This window comes from Pituophis catenifer, unplaced genomic scaffold, assembly GCF_029215685.1.
Source record: "Pituophis catenifer annectens isolate HBS135680 unplaced genomic scaffold, rPitCat1.0.hap2 SCAF_1, whole genome shotgun sequence".
NCBI lineage: Eukaryota > Metazoa > Chordata > Lepidosauria > Squamata > Colubridae > Pituophis > Pituophis catenifer.
In genome coordinates, this window is record NW_027256881.1 from 215,757,706 (window position 1) to 215,785,508 (window position 27,803).

A 27,803-nucleotide genomic window follows, 5' to 3' on the forward strand; every position below is an offset into this window, starting at 1 on the left:
GTTTACACATGGTGATTACGTGATTGCAGGGCACTGCAACAACCAGTGCAAACTGGTTGTCAACCACACTTTCTTCATCAACCAGATGAATATAGACTTCTGTCTTTTCAAGTTCTGATTCATCATCTCAACATAGGACCTTCACATAGAAATAATGATAGGCATCCCAATAAAGTAAGTTTTAATTTATTAATGAGGTGTCTCTCTGCAACATTGCAAACACATACTGGTATTGATACTCTTAACAATGATAACTCGAGGCACAAAATAATATATCCCACTTGGGTGTTTCTGTCTGTATTTATCTCACGTTTCACATACAACCGTTATTAAAATATTAAACAAGTTCATAGTGATATTATGTTTGTAAATAAGTCTCTCCATTTTAATGTTCAATTATTATTGCATTCAGGGTGTTATTAAAAAAATACTTGTCACCTCTCCTTTCACTATATTCAGGCTTTTTAAGATCTTCAATGAGTTCATTTTTTAGATCAAGAGGGGCAGTTTTACTGAAATTACAGGTTTCTGTCAAAAAATCAAGCAAAAGTTCCCCAGTTTTGCTCCCTTCAGTAAAGCAATCTGTAATGTCCATGTCTGATAGAAGCTCATAAGACTGATACTTCAGTCCAGAACCATCAAGCATCTCTTCAACATCAGCAGAAGAAATATATAAACAAAGATCATTCGGAGGTAACCGAGGACCATATTTCCTCCACAATTTGGCCCAGCTACTGCGTCCTGTCAAATAAACAATATCACAAACATGTCAGTGACAAATCATTTGTATTATACATGTTCCAATAGAAGATAATATCTATAGCTCAGGGTTGAACTGTGGGGTCTTTGGTGTTCTCTGAGCTTGGTTATTTTCTTGCAGACATTTCATTACCTAACTAGGTAACATCATCAGTTCTAGCAAGAAGTGGGGGCTTGCTCTCTGTGTAGTAGGAGCTTGCTCTGTCAGTGTTGGTGGAAAAGATGTTGGTAGTTCCTTGATTAAGATGTTGTTTACTGTTTGTTTGACTGGGTTATATAATTTGCAATGAATGGATTTCCCACATTTTAAACCCAGGGCTTGAAATAGAATTAAAAACCAAACCAGTGAAATTCCATCAAATTCAATTTAGGTTCATTTTCCCCATGTTGTTCCTTTCAGATGTATTTGCATTATAAGTCCCTAAACTGTTGGCAACCTTGTTCAGTGGCCATGCTCTTTGGAGATTTTAAAGAGTGATTATAGTCCCACAGAAGAGAAAAAAACTGAGAAGGTAGTGAATAATATTGGAACAAGCAGGTATCTTAATTCTTAACTGGAAAAAAATCAATTTTGGGGAGAAATCTGAGGAAAATCAATTCACCACATGGGTTCAGGAGTACCAGAGACAGTCTGCACAGATTTAATATGAGGCAAAAATATGGGCAGAATAACAAGAAAAAGACTTTGGCAACTAGCTATCGAGAAAAAGGAATATGACAGGCTGAACCATAGATGGTCCCAATTAAGAAAGTTGCCACATGCCTTGCCTTTTTGAGACTGTTGCAGGCCACAAATATCTCGAATCTAGGTCCAAGTTGGTTCAACACGCAAACCGATTAGAGAGGCCTTCTTTATGAGCATTATCCATAGTGAACAGGGGTGGCATTACATGTTTTGGAATTGGGGTGGTTATATATTTTCAAGGAGACCTCTTACTCTTTTCAATCTCTCTCAGTGCTGTTGCAGCTTTGTACATAATTTAGAAGCTGAAGATCATTTCCAACCGTGAATGGGAACATCACTGAGACCAGAGCTAATCTCATGATTGACTCCTCACCACCCCATACAAATAAATCAGAAACTGGTTGATAAATCTTCAAATCGTCTAGAAGAGCAGGTTTAGAGCTGGACTGAACAGCCACTTTGGAAGCAATTGCCCAAGGGGCTAGTGAAATCATTCTAGCAGTGGAAGGCTATGATCACCACACTTAACTGTATATTTAAAATAAAACACTTTTATTGGAACAGGGAGAAGGATTTGGGTATTTTCACAGTCATTTCTCTCTCTCTCTCTCTCAAGAGCTCTTGACTTTGTCAAAGATAAATGACTTTAGTTTACATTTATTCAGCTTTAAAGCCATCCTTTGAATCTGCAATCAGACATTAGACATTGAGGGAAAGATTTTGAGATAAGTGATTATGTAAATAAATAACAATTGTCCTTTCTTAGGTATCTCATCATATAGTATCAAAATATATCCTTTCTGAAGGATGGAAAATTAATTTCTTACAACGATGGCTATTTATGTGTCTGGTAAAACAACAAGGACATGTGGAAATGTGTGTGTGTGTGTGTCTGTGTTACTGAAGATATCCTGAACTTCAAAGCTGCATTTTCATTTCTACCTATAGGAAATACAGGTAGTCCTTAACTTACAACCAGTTACTTAGTGACTATTTGAAGTTACAATGGACCTTCCTGGGGGCACTCACAATCCAGAGTCAAAATTCCAATGTTTCCCCCCCCCATCACATGACTGTACCTCAGACACTCAGCAACCAGACTGCATTTATAGCTGTTTATAGCATCCCACAATCACATGATCACATTTTACAATGGTTTTGCCGAAAACCAACATTTACTTCTGTTTTTGGCAAAACCGCACCCATAGTGAATCATTGCTTCACTTAACGATCACTGCAAAAAAGGTCATAAAATTGGGTCAGTCCCATGGGTCAGCCATTTTATGACTGTCTTGACTTACGTCTGTGATGGGCAAATGCCATTATGGTCATAATTCAAGGACCAGCTGTAATCCCTGTTTAACATAATTTGAATATACCAGCTTTAAAATGGGGTCCAGATATTGTGTACTACCTTTCATAATCTGAGACAGAAATCTTACAAACAAATATTTTGATAGAGACAAAGTCTCTAATAATGCTCCCACCTGATGTTTTAGACTTTAATTTCCAAAATTATCAGGCACATTGAAAGTATATTAGATCGGTAAAGGTTTGTGTATGTCCATTAAAACAGGAAAATAGTACATTTAGCCTAATCCTGGAAAGGAAGTCCATTTAGTGCATGTATGCATCTAGGTACAGCTTCAGTCATAATTAATTAAAATCTAATTAACTTTCATATGATTTAGCTGAGAGATCGACTTATATATGCTCCCAACATAGGCAATTGTAATTAATTCAGAAGCGTCCATGGAGACTGAGAAGCAAGAAAATACCAGTCTTCTGACAAAGAATCATCCTGATTTACAGTAGGCCTAAAATAAACCGGGGCTACATGCGACTTTAATGTAGTTTTCATAAAGTTGTATAGAGTGACAAGATGACAGGATAGGAGGCCTCCATTAGAATCATGAAATTCTAGTATAAAGATGTCCCAAATTACTCGAAATGTTTGGCAATCTTAGGTCGCCCAGTTGGCAACCCTTACAGTGAGAAAGGAGCTATTTTTATTTAAAAATTGGTCGCATGTTAGCTGTACAGATATTACCACAGAGAGCGAGAGAGAGAAAGAAAAAAATATATTAGCAGGAACAGTAGGAAGGGGCACCAGGCTAATTCATTTATTTGGTACCCTTGGTGGCATGATTCAGCATTTCTGATGTGAATCATTTATAAAAAGGCAAAGCTCGTGGCCCCTTCGGATAGGAAAGCAATAAATTCAGGACTAATGAGGGCCTGCTGAGAAGTATGACTGCAAATCCCCCATGTTAATAAAGCTACTTGTCTGCCTTTTTTTTTTTTTTTTGGAGGAAAACAGTCAGTCTTGAAAGAGTTTCTTTCGGAAACATAAACATTGTCAGCTTTAAATGGATGCCGCACAACAAATTTGTGTTATTTATTCTTTCCCTGTCTCTCCCTCCTCCCCCAGTGGTGGGAAATGAATGCCGAGCACTAATTGCAAGGAATGCGCTGGTGTCGGTGTTCTGTGACTCAATGCCATTTCTGAAACGGAGCAATTATACACTACCTGACTGGCACATTATTATAATCACTCCCTGTAGATGGAACATATGGTGCCAGACTGGTGTTTTTTAAGACTTTGTGGCAAACTGGCTGTGAGAGGAGGATATTAACTTTAAAAACAACCCTATATCTTTCTTTATAGCTGGCCTGGTTTCACTGACAACTGAAATATGGGCGGATCTGATGTCCCACGTGTTTCTTATCAGATTCCTACTCTCCATTTCACATGATATAATTTTTTATTAGATGAGGAGGCAAACGGCACACTGAGCACAACTCACTGGGAATCCCTCCTCAGGCAGGCTGCACTGCAAAGAACAGGTATGAGTAGCTTTTGACATAAGACTTGGTACCAACGTGCTAGAGGTTGTTTTGTTGACTACGTTCTAATTTTAGCAAAGGCTTCTTCTGTTCCTCTGTTCATTCACCTCTTTTGATGTTTATCTACTCTGTTGTACCTCACACTATTCACTCTGAATGATGGAATCTCACATCTTTTCCTTAACTGATTGTCTTTGGCTGTCTTCTTTCTTTTGTTATCTTTTACCCAAGTGAGGAACTGCTGGCAGAAAAGAAATTGCACATGGATGTATCTCAGTTCCAATGGATGCCCCCATAAACATTTTCTGATAGGTGCCCTAGATTCAGTGAGTTTAGAGCAGCGATGTCTATGCTGGCTGGGGGATTCTGGGAGTTGAAGTCCACAGGTCTTAAAGTTGCCAAGGTTGGACATCCCTGACTTAGCGTTTCTGCATACCTGCCTGTTGCATTCCTTGTGTCTGCTAAGTATGCTGGAGAAGAGAGAAATGGAATAAAATTCAAAATGGAATAAGAGTGCCAGACTTGGGACAGAAAAATGTTTTGAGTTTTTAAAAAGTCTATAACTAAAAATATCCAAAATCAGGTCAGAGTAAATTTACCCATTTTTTTTGTCCTTTTCTAATTTCTTGTAAATGTCCCCTTTCTCCTCAGATGCCTCAAGATGTACCAGCAGAGGGTAGATAATCAGTATAAAATTTGGCTTGTTGTATACATATGTTTTGCACCCAGGAACTTATAACTAATTACTCTGAAATACAGCTTTAAGATTATATCTCTCTTGTAAGTGTAAAGTCAGCACTTGATATCTAATATGGTCTTCTCCCTGATTAACTCGCTTTCAATATGCACATATTAAGAGAAAAGGGCATTCAATGATGTATCTTCTGTCTACAAAGATGTAGCCCAGGCATATATTTGATGCATGAGATGTTCTGTTTCTTTAGGATACCTCTTATGTATACATGTCTCTGTGATTTGAATATAAGAATGTCCTTCATAATTTCTTATTCTATGTATATATGTATGTGATTTTTTTTTAAGATTTAAAAAATATTCTTACTTTAACAATAGCACTTAGACTTATATGCCACTTCATAGCCCCCTCTGAGTATCTTGCCCCCAACAATCTGCTGAACTGTTAGTAGTTGGAAGTCAGCAGAATTAGCCTGCAATACTATATTCTAACCACTGCACCTCTAATCACAGCTCCTTTATTTACAAGAATAACCATATGGCTGAAGTTAGTGAGATGAGATGAGAAATAATCCCTAATTTGGTAATTCCAGGTTAAAGGGCAATGTTTCGCTACAGGCTAAGCATTTGACAAAAATCTTGTTTTTGTTTTCACTGAAAACATAACCTGATAAATAATTCTTTCAAAAATCTAGAAGAAAGTGTGTATTTGTGTTCATAAGCAGCCTGGAGTCCTATTGAGTTGGGTTATATAGATGCTGCCATGATAATTGCTCTGTATTATTAGGCTGCTATTTTGTGAACGGTATTTGATAAACCCAACTCTCTTTTCCATCCCTCCCCTTGTTCCTGTGTACATATTGTTCTATTCACAACAGAAACCTGAGAATAACAAATGCAAGCTGTGAAATCAATGAAACCTGAAAGTGCTTAACTTTGGCTGGTTGTATCCATAAGACTTGCATTAGGCACTAATCCTAAATATGTTATTTGCTTTGCTTACCCAGTACCAGATAAAAACAAATGCTTCATTATCACAATCTTTGCTATTTCATTTTTCAGATAACTTGAATACATCTTTCTTTCTCAGGTTTCAGACATAACCCTCCTAGTGTGAACTTTTTACCCAGCACCACAATACTGGATGAAATGAGGAGTTGTAACATGGAAATGAGCCAGCCAAATAGCTGGAGATAACTTTCTAGCTATTTGCTTAATGCCACAATGCAGTCAGGTGTTATGGGTGCCATTCTGAAAAATTTGTAAACACATGAATGAATTCATTAATGGAAATTGGACTCCTCCCTCCCACGAGTTAAAGTGTTTCAGACCCTGTGCCTTTCCTCTTTTTAACATCTGTTCTGATACCCTATAAATACATTTTGAGTTCAATGGGACTAATGAATTATTTGGGGTTATCTTTATATCGATACAGTCACTTTATAATTTTTTTTGGTAGATGACTCTTTATATCCATAAAATGAAACATCAGCAAATAAACTCTAATATTTTAATATAATCTGGTTTTCACTATGCACAGGGGGAGCACCATTCCTGGTGACATATCTGAGTCTTATTTTCAAAGAAATAGCAACCTGACTAAATGTACTATAAGGCAGAGAGCACATGGGGAAAAGCTGGCTGATTTCATTTGTCAGTTTCTGGATCAAGGTTTAAACAGTTGACAAATAACTACTCTAGTTTTTACATATGTGTATGCGTGCATGCATGCCTATGCACTTTCACAGGCCTATTGGTTCAGCCCTCCACAATAGTCCCAGTTTCTGATGTGGCCCCTTGGGAAAATTAATTGCCCAATCCTGCCATAGAATAACATCTGGCTACACATATCTGATGAGTCCCAAATAAGTTGAAAGTGGTCCTATAGTGCCTCCTGGTGGCCAATGTAATCTTTTTATATAGTAGTCCACATTATGGACTACTTCAATACAGGTGGTTCTCAATTTATAACAGTTCATTTAGTGACTGTTCAAAGTTACAATTGCACTGGAAAAAAGTGACTTATGACCATTTTTCACTCTTATGACCATTGTAGCATCCCCATGGTCACGTGATCAAACTTCAGACACTTGGCAACTGACTCATATTTATGACAGTTGCAGTGTCCTGAGGTCATGTGATCATTTTTTGCAACCATCTGAGCCACATTCACTTAACAACTGTGTCACTAACTTAACAACTGCAGTGATTTACCTTAACAACTGTGGCAAGAAAGGTCATAAAAATGGGGCAAAATTCATTTAAAAATGTCTCACTTAGCTACAGAGATGTTGGGCTGAATTATGGTCGTAAATTGAGGATTACCTGTGGTACATAAATGATAAAATACTACAAATACACAAATCAGATGTCTTAGGATTCAGCTTTGAACCTACCTGAAACAAGAATAATGAGAAGTTTGGCCCCAGGTTTCAAGAGGCCGTGAAAGAATCTAATGGTAGCTGGCATATCTTTTACGTAATACAGCATCTAAAAAATGGGAAGAATCATTTCAAGGTGAAATGGGTTTGCAGATTTCTTGGAATGTTTTATTAAATAATTCAAATATTTTGCATATTTTGTAATTCAAATATTTGCAAAATCTTCCTCTCTGTATGTTGAGTTTTATCTCCTCTCCATCACTACAGAGCAGGATAAATATCAGGTCGGGAAGGTAAAACTACAGCGAGAGAAAATAGTTTATAAATAAAAAGAGCAAATTTGTAACATTACAGTAATACACCATGCATGAAAAATAGCCCATTAATGTAATGCCTCAGTAACAGTGGTCTGGCGACATAATAATGTGCTTTGTTCTACCTGGATCATGTGGATGAAATTCCATTTTCCCATCTCTTTGCTGTCCTTAATTCGATTTTCATATTCCAGGGATGTCTCTTTGTGCCAAGTGAACTTTATATTCTTGAGATCTGATGCCTTTGCAACACATTCTGAAATGCAATAGGTCCACAGTTTATCTCATTTGCAAATATGGAATACATTTTCATTTCAGTTTTTTTAAAGCAGCTGAAAGCCATATATTTTTAATATGACGATGATGCCATTGGTAAGACCAGTTCTCGGCTGCTATCCTTTGTTCACTTTAATATAAGAGGATGTACATTTTGCTACATTTCTGAGATCTGGTCTAGATCTCTGATACTTGCAGGATTTCAATATAGACCAACAATGTATTCATATTATCTCATTTTGGAAAACATGATTTATTTAAATAAGGAGAGGGTGTCCTTGGTGCTCTCTGAGCTTGCTTGTTTTCTTGCAGACTTTCATTACCCTAACTAGGGAACAGCATCAGTGCTAGTAAGGAGTGCTGTTTGCTGTCAGTTTATATTCTGGTGACTTGCCTGTCTGTGTGGGTGGGGTCAGTCTTAGAGATTCTTTGATTGGGCTGTTTACTGATGGCTCTTTGGCAGTTTCTTGATTGGGATATTGCTTACAGTACTTGATTGTTGGTCTGAAGTTAATCTTGGAATTTATCTATGCTGATATGAGTGCTGATTACTGTGGAGAGGTGCTGGAGTCTTTTTCTCTTTTGGGCTGGTTGATTGTCTCTTTTGCATAGTCTATAGATGTTGTTAATGTCTATGTGTCTATTGATGGCTGATTTGTCAGAGTGCCAGGCTCCTAGATCTTTTCTGACATCTCCATCTCTCTCTGTCTCTCATATTTATCTGTCTGTCTGTCTGTCTGTCTGTCTGTCTGTCTGTCTGTCTGTCTATCTATCTATCTATCTATCTATCTATCTATCTATCTATCTATCTATCTATCTATCTAAATGGAGGTGAAAATGCCCAAAAGGTTTTACCATAAAACTGCTAATATTTAAGATGAGATAAGATTACAACACTGAACTATGTCTTCAGTATTTTTATATAACCTAAAACTGTTTTTTTTATCTAATAGTGGATGTTTGGTTTGACTCTAGAAGGATGGAAATCTGTAGTCTTTGTCTTGTTATAAAATTACACTACCTAGCATCTTGCACAATTAGCCATCATGGTGCAGCTAATAAAAGTTGAAATTTCATAAAAAACCAAAAGGCCACAAGGTTCCCTAATCTTGATCTAGAGTGTAATCCCACTGTGCTGTTATTTGACATTTCCTTGTGAAATCATCTCTGATTTCAGTGTCATCTTGAAAACTAAGGGACATTGAGACAATAATTGGAATATTTTCTTGATTGCGATATTCTCTTAATTTCCAGTACAAGGAGACTGTGCCTACTCTGTCACTGAAAATTCATAAAGGATGTAGCTTTCTTCGCTCCCCAAAAGCAATAAAGATCTCCATCACTGATACTGTAAGACTGTCTCAACCACCATTCCATTATTTTGGATTCTGTTACGTGATCAGAAATCCTGACTACATGCACAGAGCATTCAGAATATCACAGACGTTGACTTAATGCAGAAAAGGAAATATTACTTTTCTCAAGGATCTGATTATGATACCTCCCTGAAAAGATGAGAAATGTTCTCTCTTTGCTTATTCCACCCCTCTAACCTACGCTTTTTAAAATTTTTCCTATTGGACACCAGATTACTGTAGTGTGCTTTACATGGGCTTGACTTTGAAGATAGTTCAGAAAGTTATTGCCGCATAAGCCAGGTCTTAGAGATGCTTTATTATGGGCGTCAATGAGCTGGATTCAATATAAAATGCTATTTTTTTTACCTATAAAGTTAGACTTCCAGGTTTCTCCAGGAAACCTCCTTCAGGTAGAAGTAGCCCATTCTATTCACTCATCCCAGGAAAGTTTCTCAAAGTCTCCCATTTGTACAGGTGGCAAGATGGGATAGTCTAGAGATAATGTTTCTCTATGGCAGGTCCTCTCTAATACCAGTAGTCCTCGGCTTAAGACCACAAATAGAGCCCAAAGTTGATTTTGGTAAGTGAGACAGTCATTGAGTAAGTTTTACACTATTTAATGACTCTTCTTGCCACAATTGTAAAGTGAATCACTGCAGTTTTTAAGTTAGTGACAGGGTTGTTAAGTGAATGTGGCTTCCCCATTGACTTTGCTTGTCAGAAGGTTGCAAAAGGTGATCACATGACCCCAGGACACTGCAACCCTCATAAATAAGAATTACCGGTAGTTGCCAAGTGTCCAGATTTTGATCAGGTGACTATTTATTTATTTATTTAATTTATATACCGCCGTTCTCCAACAGGACTCAGGGCGGTGAACAGCCATGGTAAAACACATGGGGATATTGCAACTATGGTGATATTGCAACTATGTAAGCATGACATATGGTCATAAGTCACTTTTTCAGTGCCATTTGTTCACTAAACAAATAGTTGTAAGTTGAGGACTACCTATCGTCAAAAGTAGAGTTTTCTCACTCAGAAAGGCTATTGACATTGTATTTGGGACAGCATTAGGGACACTGTCAAGATTCAGCAATGTCATGATTATTTGTTATGTATTTTCTGGTTTCAGTGGTACTTTATTATTTTTTCTTGCTCTGTAATAATTACTTTGGATTTAGTATCACATGTGGTATATACCCTGTTTCCCCTAAAATAAGATATCCCCTGCTAATAAGCCCAATCAGGCTTTTGAGTGTGTGCGCTAAAATAAGCTCCCCCCCGAAAATAAGCCCTTCCCAAAAATAAGCCCTCTTCGAAAATAGCAGCCGGTCCCCGCCATTTCCTCTGGTTAGGGTTAGGGAGACAGAGCTGGAAATCAGGTAAGATGACAAGAGGATCCCCATCTTGCTCCATGTGCCCCAAAATAATAAGACATCCCTGAAAATAAGGCCAAGCACTTATTTCGGGGTTCAAAAAAATATAAGACAGGATCTTATTTTCAGGGAAACATGGGTATGTGTGTATTGTCTATGTGTGAGTGGTCTCACTTTTAACTGCCACAGCTATTTCTCAGCCCTCTTCCATTATCAGTTCTGGGGCTCTATGACCACAGTGAAACTCTGTGTATTTTAAGCCCAGACATCATTCTGCAAGTAATCCATATCGACAGTGAAGATAACCTGCCCCAGAACTGCTTTTTATTTCATTACCAGACAGTTGATAGGCAGTCAATGGGAAAATGAAGAGTGAGAAGGAAGCTAATGTCAATCAATATGTCAAAAATTCTGGGCTGCCTACCAAAGACGATTTGAAAACCTACAAGAGAGGAACTCTTTCCCTAAATGGAAATACGAATTTTGCTAAGCATGTAGCCAAACTTAACATCGTGTTATGGATAGCCTTGTAAAACAAAGAGAGAGTTCATAGCAGAATAGGAAATGCGATCCCTACGGGCACCCACTATGTCTGTGGACACCACCCTTGGCATCTACCAGGCTCAGCAGTGCAGAAGACTTTGCAGAAAATAGCATGTGGCAAGGCATATGCCAGCTTTTAGCTTCACTTTATTTCTAAGAAGGCCTTATAGGCATCCTGTCAAGTTAAACAGGGGGGCATTTTCCTTCGTTTGACTGCTATCTACCTGCTTATAAAAAGTCAGAAATAAGCCGGAGTGGAGCTGGGAAGGTGGCAAGAATAACCAGCTAATTTGTTTTGCAATAAGTGAGGGTTTTAAGATAGTAGAGAGTATACAACGTCAGAAAGCATAGCAGCTATTTTTGAGGCTTTTCAAAATTCCAAGAACGCCAATAGTCTCAAGAAAGCAGCCTTGTCCTCCCTCAACTTGTGGAGGAAAATCAATATTTGTGTCCTGGCTTGAAGTTTCAGAAAGTTAATCCCTATTTTTTTTTTTTCAAATAACAGTGGCAAAATTTCCCCTTTTCATTTCCGTAGCATTAATACTGCATTGTGTTTGCTGTCACTTAAGCAGGGATTTGCACCCTCTGGCTTGCCACCATGCTGAGAAACATCAGGCTGTATCTCTTCCTCCCTTTCAGTGGAAATGTGATAAATGAATGTTTCAGAGAAACATTTCAATAGCACATTATTTCCATAACGAACTCTAGAACACCGAGAGGCAAACGGATCGGTGACGTGGAGCTCAGCAGAAACTGCAGCATTACGCATACCTTTATAACTGTTTATTTGTTCTGCATTTGGTTCTATCACATCGGTATGAATGATCACGCCAGGATATTCCGACTGTAATCTTGCAAGAATCTCAAGGTCAATTTCCCCTAGGACACAAAGAAGAACAAAGAAACCAAAAACTAGTATCATTTTTTGCTAGAAGTGTGTGGGGGTTTACTTGGTTCATATGCAAATGTCAAATCAGTTTCCAAATGGCATATAACGAATGACAAGATGAAAAGCATTGCTCTATTACAGGGGTGTAAAACTCGGTTTCATTGAGGGCAGCATCAGGGTTGTGTTTGACCTCGGAGGGCCGGGGATGGGCATGGCCAGGATGGGTACGGCCAGCTCAACATCACTCATATCGGGGTGCCTGTGATGGCCCAAGTGCTCTGCCAGTAAAAATGGCTTAAAATAGAAGTAGAAATATGAGGGGAAAAATAGTAAAAACAGATATTAAGATGAAATGAAGTATGATAGAATTATGAGAAGGTTTAGAGTTGAAAGATGACAATAGAAACTATATGTTAGTAAAATCAAAAATGAAAATGGACTGTAATTATTAAAAATAATATTGATATGATTATTTATATTGAAATGTATAAAACCCAGGAATCAAACCATTTCATGAAATGAGATGTACAAAAATACAAAACTTATTTAAAAAAAAAAAAGACTTGTGTTGAGGGCACCTGTGGTGGGCCGAGTGCTGTGCCAGTGATGGGCTCCCGAGTTCTGTTCTCAGCTGCGACAGCTTCCTGCAACCCTCTGCCAGCAAAAACAGAGCTCAGGAGGGCCACACACAGTCTTCCCGAGCTCCATTTTCACTCGCAGAGTCCTGTGGGCTGGTCCTTTGCTGTTTCCAGGGCGGCCCCACATGGGCTGGATCCGGCCCCTGGGCCTTGAGCTTGGCACCCCTGCTCTGTTATGCTCAACTTACATCCCATCATTATTAAGACCTTGAGACAATTCTACTAAGATGGCAGAATATTAGAACAACTACATTGGGCTAGATGTAGCTAGTCATTCTTTTGTCAACTCATATGAATCTCGCGAACAAAACATGAGTAAAATAGTGTTACACCAGCAAATGGAATCGATAAGCAATCTTCTTCTGAACCTGATGGTGATGAAGAGCCACCATGACTACTACTCATTAGTTTTATACTTAATAGTTTTACACTTGTGAACTTTGTTTTAATGTACTTTAAAAACTATCCCAATTCTGCTGCCACCACATATGTGGCAAATGTATTTTTATTGTATTTTGTATATAGAACAAACCAAATTTAGGATTTTTTCCCCCTATCTTGTTCTTGTTTACTTGCCATTTTTATTCCTGGACAAATTATTAATCATTTTCGTTGACCATTTTACATGTATTCTTAGCTCTATAATATCTTTTCCAAAGTATTGGGATCAAAATTGTTTATGATATTCCAATCTATAATTGTTACATCATGGATACCTACAAAGGCTTAACAAAATCTATCATTTGTATCACTTTTAGAAGATACTTTACACTATGATCCATCGATAAGGCTCCATCCATCTGTCTATCATCTCAACTTATCTATACAATTCTTTACAAAGAAGTAGAATGGATCTATCATACCCAGATGCTGAAATAGATAGATGGATAGACCTACTCATAATTGGCAGCTATTCAGTGCTAGCCAATTCTAAACAGTGTAAAAACAATTCATTATAATAGAAAGGAAAAAGAAACAAAATGCTGATGGCATTGCATGTGATAGCATTGTATTTATGTTGGATTTGGTCAAAGAGCCTCTTAAATTTACATGCAGAAGATGGAAGCAAATGCTAGATTCAATCATTATTGAACTATCTTAAGGCAGCCTAGTGTTCTTCAGGTGCACCATTCCTAGGCAATATGGTCAGGCTGATTGGGGATAACTGGAGCTGTTATCGACTCATCTGGAGATCTTGTATTTTTATTGATCGAATGGATAATGTATTCATTCCCATTCACAAGAAACCAATCCATTGCCCTAGGTTATTTTAAAAGCTCCTCTTCACCTCAAACTCCTGATTTGTAATTTAATCTTCTACCTTAATTGAGTTCATTTAGTTATTTATATGCAAACAAGGGCTTAGGGCATTTCAGAACCAGTTCTCTGGCAGCCTGAAAATAAATTGACAACTATCAGTTAAAGCTCTAGAAATTATTTAAGGACTCTGATACAATTACCTTTAAAGGGCTACCACTATGTTCGCCATTAAATTACCAATTAAACTTTTCAAGGAAATAGATTGTTTAGAGTCGAGTCACTATTCTACCACATAGTAAATGTCTTCTGTGATTAGAAGGGGATGGAGTGGGCCACATTAATAAGATAAAAGCTGTAAGCAGAACATACTTTCTTATAGATGGGAATGACACCACCTCACTATTCACATGACCATTTAAAGCTAGACATTCCTAGCTTTGCTAATGTAGCATTTTGCTCTCACAAGCTTTTCCATACCGACTGTCAACACTAGTATAATGAACAGCTGGGAAGGACTTCTTCAGTAGCAGAATTGAAATGTTTTTACATAAATCATTCAAATGAATAAGAAATGTGTCAAAACTTTGGAGCACATTGAGCAACTACCCTGTTTCCCCGAAAATAAGAAATCCCCTGATAATAAGCCTAATTGGGCTTTTGAGTGCGTGCACTAAAAAAAGCCTCCCCCTGAAAATAAGCCCACCCAAAAAATATTTAAACGCAGAGCTGGAAATCAGGTAAGATGGCAAGAGGAGCCCCATTTTGCTCCATGTGCCCCAAAACAATAAGACCTCCCCGAAAATAAGGCCAAGCACTTATTTTGGGGTTCAAAAAAATATAAGACAGGGTCTTGTTTTTGGGGAAACATGGTAGCATTCTACATATGATCCTCAATTTTCTTCTTTGCTGCCCAGACACTTTGCCACTAAAAATACTGAACAAAGGACCTAGGAACTGGGCTAAATCATAAGATGCAGGTCCCGTAACTCTTAGCATGACTTCTGCTGCATACCAGTAGCCTACCACAGACACTAATAGTTGAATGGGGATCAGATAATGGAGCTCATCTGATCCTCTAAAATAGCCAATTCTGGCCAGGTTCTTAATCATTTGAAATCTTATTACTTGCCTCTTACTTTTAAGAGGCTACTAGTACAGCTACTAGTGCTATAAATAAATATCACTGTCTTCATGAGTTGTACAATCCTTCTGCTGGTGGTATCCAGTGAATAACATAACAAAATTGAATTGGTTTGGTATGGCATGGTAACACTTTGAATGTATTACTTTGCAGAAAGAGTAGTGGAAACTTGGAGCCAACTTCCAACAGAGGTAGTAGGTCAATCATCAGTAACTGAGTTTAAACATACTTGGGATAAACACGTATCTATCAGCCCCCCCAAAATTAAATAATTAAATAATTTAAAAAACCCTCAAAGGCCAGATTTGATCAATCACTAAGTCCGTTGTCAGTTTTCTATGTTTTTTTATGTTTCATGGTGTGGTGTGGTGTGGTGTGGTGTGGTGTGGTGTGGTGTGGTGTGGTGTGGTGTGGTGTGGTGTGGTATGGTATGGTATTTAAACAGTCAACTTCAGTGATTATCATTGATTAAATGACTCTTAAATATTAGAGTTATTACATTGATTTTAAGACTACAGGCAAATATTTGTTTCATAGCAAGGGAGGTTTGGAGTTTTTCTTCATTATTGATTCACATGGGTGAAAAAGAGTGGCCTGTCCTGATCAATATGGCCTGATCAAAGGTTGAGCCCCCTTTCTGCACTATTTTGAAGAGGGAGGCTAATGGGCAAAAGTCTTGTGGAGTCTTCAGGTACCCATTTCACTCCTTAACACACATACATCAGGGGTGGGTTCTAAATTTTTTTTACTACCGGTTCTGTGGGCGTGGCTTATTTTGTGGGTGTGGCTTGGAGGTCATGTGACTAGGTGGGCGTGGCTAGCTGGTCAGAGTCATTTCTGGAAGGTCCTCGCACTTACGACCAGTCCTCGCACTTACAACCCGACTCATTTGTTTGCTTTTAACACTGATCAGCTGTAGGACGGCCCTTTGAAGCCCCACGGCAAGAGTTTAAACAGTTTTTTTCCCTCTAGTCATCAGCTGGGACTCAGGAGGCAGCAATAGATTGGGGGTGGGACCAAATAAAAGGTAAGAATAACGTGGGGGGGGAGGGCGGGGGGGGAGAACCAGTTCGGTGACGTCATATCGTCACAGCTACAGGCTTGGCCGAACCGGACCGAACCGGGAGGAACCTACCACTGACATACATATCTGTGTCCTGGCTCTACCACTTTCAGAATGAGCTCCTTGATCTATTACACAAAATGTAGCATAGCTCTTGAGCCAAGAAAATGTATGCATAGAATTATGTTATCCATAGAATAGCAGTTAACATCCCATTTCCATTTTGCCCCATGTCTTTGTCTCAGCCCTACATTTAAGCATCCTTTCTTGCTCTGCTCTTTTTAACCACAAAGCCCATACCATTCCAAAAACAGAAGAAAAAAGTCAGGTCAATAAATAAGGATGCCAGCAGCTCTTTTTTACTGCTACAGCATGGACTGAGTACTTCATCATGACTAAGGGAAGACTTTTTAAGGTTTAATTGCTCCTATTTGGGGATTGTTGTTGTTGCTTTTTTGGTTTTAAATGTTTCTGTAATAATTTATGACTTAAGTCATAATGATTCAATCACTTGAAAATGAAATAAAATAAAAGTAAATTCTGGTAGTAAAATAGATAGCAAACTCAAGCATCCCTAAATTTCCAATAAATCCATAACTTTGGGGGGGGGGGTGAAATGTAATTTTTAAAAAATACAAAAAACACTCGCCTAATATCAGTACTGCTCAAACCCCTGTCAGAACAAGAATGTTACACTGTTTGGAAAGCCTGCAAGATGAGAGCTAAATGAACTTCAGGAAGTATTTTGTTTCAAAGTGCTGGGGCCACCACCAAGAAGATCCGCTTCCAACCTCTACTTTGTTTGTTAGTTGGTTGGTTTGGCTTGGGACCCTAAACATTTGCTCTTGGGATGATAGTCTGGAATAGGAGAATTCTAGTTAGAAGAAATGGTCCTGCATGTAAACAGGAGCTGGGGCATGTAGGAGAAGGTTGCTTAGAGACCTACCGGCAGATAATATCATTGGGGCTATGTGATAAAGTGACTCATCATCTTCACCATCTGGATCCTGATCTTTTGTACAACTGCACTTTGCTTTCTAGACTATATTCAAAGGCAGCAGCCCTGTATAAATACATTTTATACATTCGTCTAAACCTGTAGTCATAAGCAGTGGTGGGATTCAAATAATTTAACAACCGGTTCTCTGCCCTAATGACCAGCTGGGTGAGCATGGCCAGGGGATGTGACAGGCAGCACTCAGCCTCCCTGAAGCCTTCTGGGAACAAAAACAGGCAGCAGGGGTGAGGCCTCCTAGGAGTGAAAATGGGCCCGTTTTGGGCCTAGGAGGCCTCCCTGCACTTATCTGGGAGCCAAAATGGGGCATGTGGGGACTCCTGGAAAGGGCGGGGTGGGAAGGGGTGGAGCCAGCCAGCAATTTAACTACCGGTTCTCCCAAACCAGCCCGAACCGGCTGAATCCCACCACTGATCATAAGGGCATAAGTCACTGTCATAAAGTTACCCTAAATCAGAAAGGATTGTAACTATTGTACCAACTGAAGCTGGGCAAAAAGCCCCCGTACCTTTGGCCTTCACCAGTGAAAATGTGAGTCTTGGAGAACCTGCAAGTCCCACAGAATCTGGCTGGTCATCATGAGAATCAAAATGCTACACTAAGATGAGTCTTGGCCTTATCCAGAAGGCCTTTCCTGTATGCTTAAAAAGTCATTTGTCACAAAGGAAATGAAACACAGAATAAGAAATTGAAAAGCCCCATCCTATTCTTTTTCTTTTTTGGCTAGCCAACATTCCAGTCTTCTGCAGAATTATATGAAACAAACTCAGTGTATCTGTGAGTGTCTGATTCTATATATAGGTTTAATTTGCACGTTATTCTCATTATCTGATTCTTTTTTGCCCATTCATCCTCACGTTGCAGAACATCCATTTGCCGGGAGGTATGTTTTAAATTATTTCTACATTCTCCCAAGTACATTAATGTAATATAATACCCTGCATATGTAACAGCATTCATAATTCAGATTGCTAAATAATACCTTTGTGTTTTGACTCACCTGAACCACCACCGACACTTAGAACGTTGATTTCAGTTTTTCCATTACTGATGCTAGAAGGGAAGGACAAATTCGTAACATCAAAAGCTGTTCAAAAGGTCTGGTGACTTGCATTTCTAGAAAATGTCCTCTAGGAACCTCCCAGTCTTTTATTCCAGCCTGATGTGGCTCAATAAGGGTGGTCAGGATGGGGCTATGTATATAGATGGACTGCAGACTTGTGGTTAGCAACAAGTTTAGGTCTCAGTGACTTTGGGCTATCAGAGAGAGAGAGAGAAGCATGTACTGCTTACACCTAAACTGAACTAAGTAGCAGACAAATAAGAGCAGGAAGTCTTTTCAGTTCCTTTAGTTGAACTTGTCAACCAGCAAAAAAAATATAAAAAAGTAAAAAAATAAAATGCTAATGGTTATATTGATGGGAATTTTGAATTGTGCTAGAGAGATCCACAATTTTTTTTTTAAAAAAAAAAAAAAGTGGGAAAAAGTGAGTTGGATGAAGTGGAATGAAAAGTTAAGTTGCACACAATTAAATACATTAAAAAGCTTACTCAGATTGATTTTATTTATTTAAAACATTTATATAGCCACTTACCTTTCAACTAACTCTGGGCAGCTCCCAATCCAAAATTAAAAGGCATATAAAATAATATTTTATTATAAAACTCAATCAATTGAAGCCTTAAAAACAACAAAAACCTGAAATCAAACCAGTTCTAATCTGGGATTATGTAGTCTTTTCTCAATGATCTAATGTATGAAAGCATCTTTCACAGGGGTGTCAAACTCAAGGCCCGTGAGTCAAATCCAGCAGGAGATTATAATGAGAGTGAGGGAGGGTCTCAGGGAAGTCCTGCCTTAACACATGGCTACCACAGGTGCCCAGACACAAGTGATGTTGAGCTTGTCATGCCCACCATGGCCATGGCCACCCCCAGTCATGCCCATCCCCAGCCCTCCGAGATCAAGCACAACCCTGATGCGGCCCTCAATGAAATCGAGTTTGACACCCCTGATCTATTAAATATTTCTAAGAACATTTTTGTCGTGTATTTACCTGGATATTAATTGGGGCAGCTTCTTGTGAATGAAATCCAGCATGCACTGATGTTCAGTTGACTTCTTGAGGAAGACTTGAAAAGTTTCAACATAATGACTGTGATTCGAGAACAAACTCCTCATGGTCATGGTAATTGCCAACCTACTTAAAGTTATAGGTCAAAAAACAGAAAGTAGACTTATTTGGCTCACGTTTAGGAAAGGCAGAAGACAAGGAAGAGTGATGGGAAAAGTAAGAACAGCCTCAGTCCTTGTCCAACCTTGGAGAGGGTTGCAAGGCTTGTTCAACTTAAGGCAAGTAAAGCAAGTAAGGAAAGCATTTGCTGAAACAGTATATTGGCATTTATAGCAGATTTTGCCACAAGATCTTGGCTGCCTGCAGAACAGAGCGCCCAGCCAGGCTCTTTGGAAAACAGAATCAGAATCTAAGTAATAATAAGGAATTTTTACCCAGAAATGTTTTGGAAGATAGTTCTGCATCCCTAAGGGGATATTGTGGGACCAGTTTAAGACTAGCTGAAATTCTCTTTTATCCTGGCAATCCCTTGGGAATTTGAAAAAATATATAATAGGTTCATCTTAGAGGGGGAAATTAAACTTACAATACTGTGTCATCTTCAAACATTTTTTAGAAGGGAAAAAAACTCAATTAAAGAGTTTTAGCAGAGCCTGAGGCATTGTTCAGAAGTGATTGTTGCCCATCCTATCAGAATATTATACTGCAGACTACTGGACAGCAAGGGTGTCAGATTCAAATAGAAACAGGGACCACTAAACCCTGCATAAGGACCCTGCGTGTTGTATGTAGAAGACCACACAGGTATATTTACTCATACATCCTGGTTTGGGATAATGAAAATGAAATGAAAGCCAGCTGGGTGATCTTGAGTCAGTCCCTCTCTTTCACCCAGCAGACCTTGCAGGGTTGTTGTTGTGGGGAAAATAGGAGGAGTGTTAGGTATGTTGGATGCCTTGAGTTATACAGTATATCTAAGAAAATGTAGGAGAAAAAAAATCAAATGCTAATAATAATCCTTTATATTAATACATCAACACAACAAGAGATAACCGATACAGTAGAAGAAACATATCATTATTTTTTTTTTAATTTGATTTATATGCCGCCCTTCTCCGAAGACTCAGGGCGGCTTACAATGTGCTCAGCAAAAAATCATTGCATTTATTATTACAAATTGACTCTTTGTTTTCAGAACTTATGTATATTTATAGGCCCTTGAATTTTTATAGTATGTGTCTGTGTGTTTGCGTAATCACACACACAGTTAGATATATAGATTATCTCCTTCCCACTCTCAGCTTCCTCCCAGCCTACCGTTAAATAATGCAAGCTTCTTCTTCGCCTCCTAGCCCCACTTTTTACCTCCCTGAAATGTCCCTTCTAATTTCTAATATCCCATGTATAAGGCAGGGGTGAAATGCTATCGGTTCACTCCGGTTCGGGCAAACCAGTAGTAAAATAAAGTTACCAGTTCAGGCGAACCGGTAGATAGCTACCAGTTCGGTTGAACCGGCAGTTTAAAAAGCTTTAAAAAGTTTTAAAAAGTTTAAAAAGGGGTTTAGCTTTGCTACACAGCAGGAAATCCTGCTTTCTAGCAGCTAAACTGCACTGCACAGCTGATCCCCCCTGCCGTTGTTCTACTTAACTTCCCAAGCCTCCTTTTGTTGTGTACTGCGCATGCACGTGCACACAGAGTGTGCATATGCCACACAGGGTGCATGTATACAGGGTAGCGCACGCAGTGCACATGCGCAGCCAGCAAACCAGTAGCAAACCAGTTTGGATTTCACCACTGATATAAGATAAATGTAAAGGTTCACCTTGCCCATATGTGCTAGTCGTTCGCGACTCTAGGGGGCAGTGCTCATCTCTGTTTCAAAGCCGAAGAGCCAGCGCTGTCTGAAAACATCTCCGTGGTCATGTGGCTGGCATGACAAAATGCCAAGGGCGCACGGAATGCTGTTACCTTCCCACCAAAGGTGGTTCCTATTTTTCTACTTGCATTTTTACATGCTTTCAAACTGCTACGTTGGCAGAAACTGGGACAAGTAATGGGAGCTCACCCCGTTACGTGGCACTAGGCTGAACTGCCAACCTTTCAATCGACAAGCCCAGTGTCTTAGCCACTGAGCCACCGTGTCCCTATCCCATGTATTGGGGGAAGGGGGGGATGTTTTTTATGGCTTTTCCCAAACCAAGTTAAAATGTATGGGATTACAAAAAGAATAGTTTTTAAAAACAAAAGAAAGAAAAGCATTACAGTCAGTCCTCAATTTACAACCACTCATTCAGCATATTTTTTTTAAAGTTATGACACCACTGAAAAAATAATGACTCTCATAGCGTCAGCCTTTTCGAACTTCCCAGCCAACTTTGACAAGCAAAATCATTGGGGAAGGTGGCAGGAAAAGTTGCAAGTCCCGGTCATGTGATGTCTCACTTAATCACTGGTGAGTCGCTTAACAACTGCAGCAGAAATAGGTTGTAAAGTTGAGTGTGATCACATGTTGCCTCATGTAACAATGCTTAACAACGAATTCTCTGGTGCCCATTGTAGTTGTAAGTCAAGGACTACTTGTATAACAAAAGTCATATGACTCACCCCCTCTCTTTCATTGTCCCCCATATTTTTTTAAAATGTATTTCGCACATATTTAAACTTTAATTATTAATGATTGCAAAACTTTTCAAACTTTAGAAAGTTAGTCATGATCATGGACCCTGAGCAGCCTGAAACTCAACAAGTACAACTATATAAGTTCAACCTCTTTTGGAGGGAGGACATTTAATCCTTTTTTTTTTTTTTTAAGAAAGAGAGAAATTCACTCAACCTGTTTTGGAGAGAGATATTCCTTCATGCGCCGGAAGCTCTGAAATCTGGAGCAGGTCACCTAACAGTGCAAGGCTGCTTGCCTGCTGGTCATCTGGGAAAAAGGTACAGGTAGGTCACAATTAGTGTGAGTTTGAGTAACGAACCGTTCAATTTAGTGTGGACTGCTTCTTTCCAATTATCCATGACCTCCTTTGCCTGTTTGGATATCTAGTATCTTGCATCTCGTTAGCCCTATCTTTTCTGCTGCAATTTAACTTAGGAAACAACTTTGTGCAATACTTTTCCTGAGTCACAAGCCTGAAGTTTGGGAGATTGGTCATTAAATTTATTCTTACTGAGTTTCAAAATATAATATTATTTCAATTTTGTTGTATTTTTATTTTATTTTCCTAATAAAATTAGGAATGCATTTTAATCTGGTCTGGGCCACACCTGGGAGTGTTGTGGGTTTCATGTTTGAACATTGGAGTGGGTGCCATCAATACACTGATGATACCTAGACTACTTTATCCTTATTTAAGTCTAAGCAAGCAGTCATTACTCTTCATCTAAGCTTGATGATAGGCTACAACAAAACCCAAACAAAATGAAGATCCAATAGGAAATCAGGGCTGAATGAGATCACTTTCTCACAGCTTGGGAAGGCCCCTTGATCCTCAACTATTATTGGATTCCCAGAATCCAGAGGGCAGCCATAGCAAAGAATCCATTTCCACCATTATAACTACTGGGCCAACGGTTCATGGGCTCATAGTTACCAACTATTCACACTTCAGCAGACAGTAGCATCTAGTTGATTTTGAAAAAGGGAAGCAGGGTTGAACCTGATGTAGAAAAGCAATTTAATAGTTAATAGTAGGGAATTTGGCTTAAGGGAACTTTTTAAGTCACTCTTATTATATCATAAATGACTGCTACAAGTGCTTTCTGTGGAATGGAATGGAATGGAATGGAATGGAATGGAATGGAATGGAATGGAATGGAATAGAATAGAATAGAATAGAATAGAATAGAATAGAATAGAATAGAATAGAATAGAATAGAATAGAATAGAATAGAATTCTTTATTGGCCAAGCTTGATTGGATACACAAGGAATTTGTCTTGATGCATACGCTCTCGGTGTACATAAAAGAAAAGATACATTCGTCAAGAATCATAAGGTACAACACTTAATGAACTACTCTTTAAAGTATCTAAGAGCCAAGTTGGTATAGTGGTTCAGCTGCTGGCCTAGAAACTAGGAGACTGTGAGTTCTAGTTCTGTTTTAGCAATGAAAGCCAGCTGAGTGATCTTGGGCAATCACTCACTCTCTCTCAGCCCAACTCACTTCACAGGGTTGCTGTGGGGGAGGAAGAGGACGAAGAAGTATTATGTAGGTTTGCTGCCTTGTTACTTAAAATTAATAAATAAATAACTCTGAAAGCTTCACTCTGAAATTCCTTAAATCTCTATTTTTTCCAACCAGCCCAAGAAAAAAACAAAACCCTATGTCTTTTTAATCCAGTACATTCTATGATACACATTCTTGGCCATCCTTTTACTTCAATCTCAATCTGTCAAGAATATTGTTTCTTTTCTCTGCTTTTACTGATAAAATATATCTATTCGTACTCTATTTTTTTGCAATCTTGAGTGAGATTATCCCTCATCTTCCATCCCCTTGGGCCTTCTGCTACCAGTCTTTTTCAGTCAGCAGGTTCTTTGTTCGTCTAACATTTCTGAGACCCATGTCAGCATTTTCCTCTGAACCTTCAACTTAATAATTGCCTTGCCAGCAAATTCTGTCTGAGAAGTCACAAATACTGAACTCAATATTCACAACAGCTTGGACAATGGCTAAGACAGGTTCAAAGCAAAAGTGGCAAGATTAATTACATTTCCATTTGCATGCCTGGAATTACTCATACAATTTAAACAATACACAGACCAAATGCAACCAAGGAAACAATATTATTATGTGCCTCAGTCTTCCCTGACTAAATGACTAAATGTCCATCATGTATGTGGGAACTACAATACAATCTCCTAGATTCCTAATTCTCTCTACGCTCTCTACATGGGGCTCCCCCTGGGGTGCACCCAGAGGTTCCAGCTGGTCCAGAACGCGGCCGCGCGGGGGATTATGGGGGCGACGAGGCGTCCCATGTGACACCTCTCCTGCACGAGCTGCACTGGCTCCCGGTGGTCTTCCGGGTGCGCTTCAACGTGTTGGTGACCACCTTTAAAGCGCTCCATGGCTTAGGGCCGGGGTACCTACGAGACCGCCTTCTGCCACCAATAGCCTTTCACCGGCCAGTACACTCGCACAGAGTGGGCCTCCTCAGGGTGCCGTCCGCCAGACAATGTCGGCTGGCGACCCCAAGGGGAGAGCCTTCTCTGTGGCGGCGCCCACCCTCTGGAACAACCTCCCCCCAGAGATACGTACAATAACAGACCTCCGGATTTTTCGTCGGGCCCTGAAAACCTATTTATTTCAACTAGCTGGGCTGGCTTGAGTTAAATTTTAAATTGATTTTAAATTGGGTTGTTTTAATTTACGGCCAAAATATCTAATTATTTTAAATTGTTTTTAAATTTTGTATGTCCTGTTTTTTACTTTGGCTGTTCACCGCCCTGAGTCCTATTTGGAGAAGGGCGGTATAGAAATTGAAACAAACAAACAAACAAATAAATAAATAAATAGTTACCATGGCAATGGTGTACCTGCCTGTGAAATTGAAAATCTATATACCATTAGTACATCTGAAGGTAGGGTTACCAGATATCCAAACAGACCAATGAGGACATGGAAAACGGGAAAAGAGGACAAATAGTGGGACACATTGAAGAGGACACTTTAACTATTTAACCTTCTCAGCATCCCAGACAAAAATGACAGCAAAAAACTGCAAAAAAGTACTTAGATCTATACATACAGTATATGAAACTACCGTACTTTTCCCAGCATCAGAAAGACTGGTTCTTCAGTGACAGAAATGTGTTAGAGATTTAGGATGCAAAGGCCTTCAGAGTGTAACTGATTATGGCCTTGTGGGTGCTTTGGTGCTTTCTGAATTTGATTATTTTCTTGCAGATGTTTCATTACCCAACTGAGTAACATCATCAGTGCTAGAAGGGAGTGGGGTTTGCTCTCTGTTTATATACAAGTGGCTTGCTCTGCCTGTTGATGGAAGTAGTTTGGTGATTCCTTGATTAGATTGTTGTTTATTGTTTGTTTGTTTATTTGATTGATTGATTGATTGATTGATTGATTGAATTGACCAATTCAATCAATTGGTAGTTCCTTGATTGTTGTTTACTTCCCATTGTTTTAGGTCTAGTGGTGGGCTGTTGGTCTAGTGTTAATCTTGGTGTTAATCTCTGCTTATCTGGGTGTTGATTGCTGGTGAGTTATTTTATTTCCTTTTTAGCTTTTTGATTGTCTTTTTTGAATGGTATGCAAATGTTGTTTATTTGTATGTGCCTGTTGATGGCTGATTTGTCTGACTCCCTGGCTTCCAGAAATTACCTATTGTTTTTGTATTTGGCTTGGTTAGGATGCTCATAGTTTCCCAGTTGAAACTATGCTTAAGTCTGTCCATGTCCATGGCAATTATGGAGTTTTCATCATGTCTTCTGACTGCTAGTTGGTGTTCATAGATGATTATGGCTTTGTCAATTTCTGGTAGCAGCCAAGCTAGCCCAAAGGTAGTAATCAATTATTTTATTTGCCTGCTAGGCATGAAGACAAAAAAGGAAGACTTTTGCTGGATGTCTGGTAACCCTATCTGGAAAGGCACAGGTTGTATCTTGTCTTACTAGCATCCCAATATGAAGCCATCTTGACCAATCAACATTCCTGCAAATTGATTAAAGAATTGTTGTGTAAATTAATGCAGGAAAGAAGTGACTAGGATTGTCCAACTGAAGTCGGTTTAGAATTCATAATGTGAATTCTAGAAGCATATTTATAGACAGCTGATCTTGTAACCAAGGTTAGTTCTTCCTTAAATATTCCTAATTCATGATTATGCAATCACCAACATGAAGAAATTAAGGAATTAAACCAAATCCAAGAGGAAGAGGATATCTTGCAGAAATTGCAGCTGAGTTAGTACTACCACTTCACAGGACACTTTCTCAGGGATCAGACAGATATATGCAAACCGCCGACCACCAAGCTAAAGATACTTCAATTTTCCAGCTTTATGCAGTTTCTAATGATAGCTACTCTCTAGCTATTGGAAAGATCATGAGAATTGCTCTTGGTTAATTTCCACACAGAGGAAAAGTAGCTGGAGAAATGAAATGGGTGAAATGGCATGTGAGAACTTTTGCATACACACACACACACACATACAAAGAGTAGTCACGTTTATACAATACCCTGAGGCAATGTTTCTCAGCCTTGGCAACTTTAAGATATATAGACTTCAATTTCCAAAATTGGGAGCTGAAGTCTGCATATCTTAAAGTTGCCAGGGTTCAGAAACACTGCCCTAAGGAGTTCAAATATATGAGAAGCAAACTTCATAGCTTACAATAATGGCGACTATAAATTGTGTATAAATAGCCCTTCTAAACACTGCCCATGTTTACACATTCTGCCCATGTTTACACATTCTTTTGCTATGTAGTCTCTGGGAAGAATCAAATAAATGAAATGTTTTTGATTATTTCAATATACGATTCAGAGTTTGAATATTTCTTGATTTCAGGCAAAAAAAAATGAACAAGGCTTTTTTTTTAATATTGTACATCTTTGCACATTTAATCTAGAGAAGCCTGCTGCAGCATACATTTAAAAATCGGGTTACATGTATTATTAGTAGCAACAATAATTTTATTTGCAGACTTCTTATCTTTGCTTCCTAACTTTAGCCAAATGGAGCACATGTCTGATGTATTATATAAATGCAAGGTAATATAGCAGTAGCACTTAGACTTATATATCACTTCACAGTACTTTACAGCCCTCTCTAAGTGGTTTTCAGAGACATCATATTGCCCCCCACAATCTGGGTCCTCATTTTACAGATCTCGGAAGGATGGAAGGCTGAGTCAAACTTGAGCCCCGTCAGGATCGAATTGCTGGCAGTCAGCAGAATTAGCCTGCAATACTACATTCTAACCACTGCGCCACCAGGGCACTTCTGTGCCACCAGGGCTCTTATAAATATAAATGTAAACATGCAGAACAATCTTTAGCAATAATCCCTAACAGCAAGGATGGGAATGCATACTGTATTATACAAAATACACTTTTATAAAGTGGTCATATCCAAATTAGGTCAGAACTAAGTCACTGAGTAACTGTAATCCAGAAGTCATGGATTTAAATATGCAAAATTGATTATTTGGTCCAAATGAACACTAGGATGGAGTCTAATTTAGAAGAATTTTGCAGCTGTTGCTGTGTTTCATTTCCTAGCACAGAACTATAGCTCAAAGTACAGAACACAAAATACCGAGTCAGATCTGATTCCCTATTTATAGAAATGTAGGCCAATAATAGCAACAGAGAAAAAAGAGAGAGTTTTAGGAAAAACGCATTGTTGATTTCAGCTTAGTTTTTTTTTCTTTTAAAATCAACATTTGAAAACATTTGTACTTACCTGTAAAAGTCTCGTCCTCACAGAGCTGCTAGTTTCAGTTTGTTGAAATGTCAC

General features: G+C 38.8%; 1 protein-coding gene across 3 annotated transcripts; it reads right to left on the bottom strand.

The window, feature by feature from the left end:
* Positions 1-232: 232 nt before the first annotated feature.
* HNMT (histamine N-methyltransferase) lies at positions 233-27,803 on the bottom strand. 3 transcript variants are annotated; one of them, XM_070957020.1, is made up of 9 exons: positions 27,750-27,803; positions 22,151-22,243; positions 19,299-19,442; positions 18,242-18,294; positions 12,007-12,114; positions 7,805-7,935; positions 7,381-7,474; positions 4,728-4,761; positions 651-741 (listed from the first exon to the last, which is right to left on the bottom strand). In XM_070957020.1, the coding sequence occupies exons 3-9, from the start codon at positions 19,427-19,429 to the stop codon at positions 732-734; spliced, it is 561 nt and encodes a 186-aa protein (XP_070813121.1). In that variant the 5' UTR covers positions 19,430-19,442; positions 22,151-22,243; positions 27,750-27,803; the 3' UTR covers positions 651-731. The 3 variants fall into 3 exon arrangements, with proteins under 3 accessions (XP_070813119.1, XP_070813120.1, XP_070813121.1); XM_070957018.1 differs by lacking the exon at positions 4,728-4,761 and having other exon boundaries at positions 233-741; XM_070957019.1 differs by lacking the exons at positions 4,728-4,761; positions 22,151-22,243; positions 27,750-27,803 and having other exon boundaries at positions 233-741; positions 19,299-19,991.